Consider the following 1,647-nt stretch of genomic DNA (forward strand, 5'->3'; position numbering starts at 1 on the left):
TTGCCGCGGGTGGATTGAGGAGCGCCATTGCGTGGGAGATTTGACTGCGAAGCTTGATTGAGGAGCGCCATTGCGTGGGGAATTGTTTGAGGCGGCGTGCTTTTTGCGGCATACATCCTCCGTGTGGTTCTTCTTTTGACAGTATGTGCAAGTCACTTGTGCATTGGATTCGTTGGTGCGTTGTTGACGTTGATGACGGCGAAAATTCGTGTGCAAAGCAGCATCGTTGTTGAAGGACGTGTTTCGAATCTCCTTCTGCATGATAGCAGTAAAGAGCTATTGGAGCGTGGCATATTCCTCGCCTTGTTGGAAAACATACGTTTGAAACTGAATAAACGAGTCAAAGCGGGCGTCCAGGCTGTTCAAGAATGGATGGAATTGAAGACCAGCGTTCACACGCATGCCGGAATCCAGTACTTCGTCGACGTGGATCTTGAAACGGTCGCAGTACGATCGATCGATTTCAGTCGGTTGAATTCGAATTTGGAGTAGATTTTGTAAGATATGGGATCACCCAAAAACATCTTCGGGCCATAGCGTTCCTTGAGTATATTCACCATGGATTTGGCAGATGCAATCTTGGAAACCATGCGAACATGATGATTGTCAAGGGCAGCAAGGATGATTGCGCGCGCGACGATTCTTTGACGTGTATTTTTCATTCTCGGATGTTATAGTTCCATTAACAACATCGAAAACTTCTTTGAGTTCAAGATAAGCAAATAGTCTGCATTCCCATTCGTTTTATGACTTACCGTTGAAAACGTGGATGTAGTTCTTCATATCCATGTTTACAAAATTCGAATGAGTTTGGTAGAAAAGAATGGTACTTGAGACTTAGTTTTAACCTCGAGACTTGTTGATTGGGAGAAGCTTTTCCTTTTGTGATGTCGTCGATCGTATCGGGAATTGACTTGGAGATGAGGGTCGAAACTCGGAAGTGAAAGAGTCGATCAAACGTAAGATTGGGTTGGTGCGCTTGACTAGTTGTATGTCGCTGGTACCGAACTCCTTGAGGATAGTCGCTTGGAAGTGCTTGGTGATTCGCTGGACTCTTGAAACTGCGTCAATAAGGTCTTGCTGGACTTTGTCGGCGGTGCTAGACTCGTTGAGACGACGAAAGTTCTTCTGCAAAATCGCGGACTTCTTGGCCTTGACTTGACGCTTCTTTCGGAGCTTGTTGACGTCGGTCTTCGAAATGACGGACTTGATGGGGATCTTCATGCAACGGCTAACTCAACTTGGAGTTTATAGCCAGCCGAACAGGCACTTACGACTCTTTCCCGGAGGTACTATCCCTTGACTCGCAAGAGGAGTAACGTGTCGTCGTAGTGTTGTGCTGACGTTTTGTCTTGAACTGCAGCGGCATGGACGGCGGCGGCAGAAGCAGGCGGCGGCGGACTTTGAGGTCAGCGGCTGAGAGCGGCGGCGACGAAGGCAGAAGCAGAAGGGGAGCAGTCGATGTGAATCGGCTGGCCACGGAGTTGTTGGGCTCATAACCTCTTGAAGGTAAAATGGGAAGTGAATGAATTAAGTCTGGTTTTCAAGCGCGTCACGATTCCAGTTCTTGTACGGCGGCGTTCACGGTTTGGCGTACTTGCTGGACCCGCGATTAATCGGAGAAGGATTGCCGAGGGGCAACCGGTT

The 1,647-nt window shown here is 48.4% G+C and overlaps 1 protein-coding gene across 1 annotated transcript; it reads right to left on the minus strand.

Moving 5' to 3' along the window:
- Nucleotides 1–843: 843 nt before the first annotated feature.
- H310_08991 (hypothetical protein) lies at nt 844–1,224 on the minus strand (the record flags this gene model as incomplete). The annotated part of the gene is made up of 1 exon (XM_008874932.1): nt 844–1,224. One exon carries the CDS (start codon nt 1,222–1,224, stop codon nt 844–846), a length of 381 nt encoding a protein of 126 aa, XP_008873154.1.
- Nucleotides 1,225–1,647: the final 423 nt, after the last annotated feature.

Source organism: Aphanomyces invadans, assembly GCF_000520115.1.
Source record: "Aphanomyces invadans strain NJM9701 unplaced genomic scaffold supercont1.19, whole genome shotgun sequence".
Taxonomy (NCBI): Eukaryota; Oomycota; class Saprolegniomycetes; order Saprolegniales; family Verrucalvaceae; genus Aphanomyces; species Aphanomyces invadans.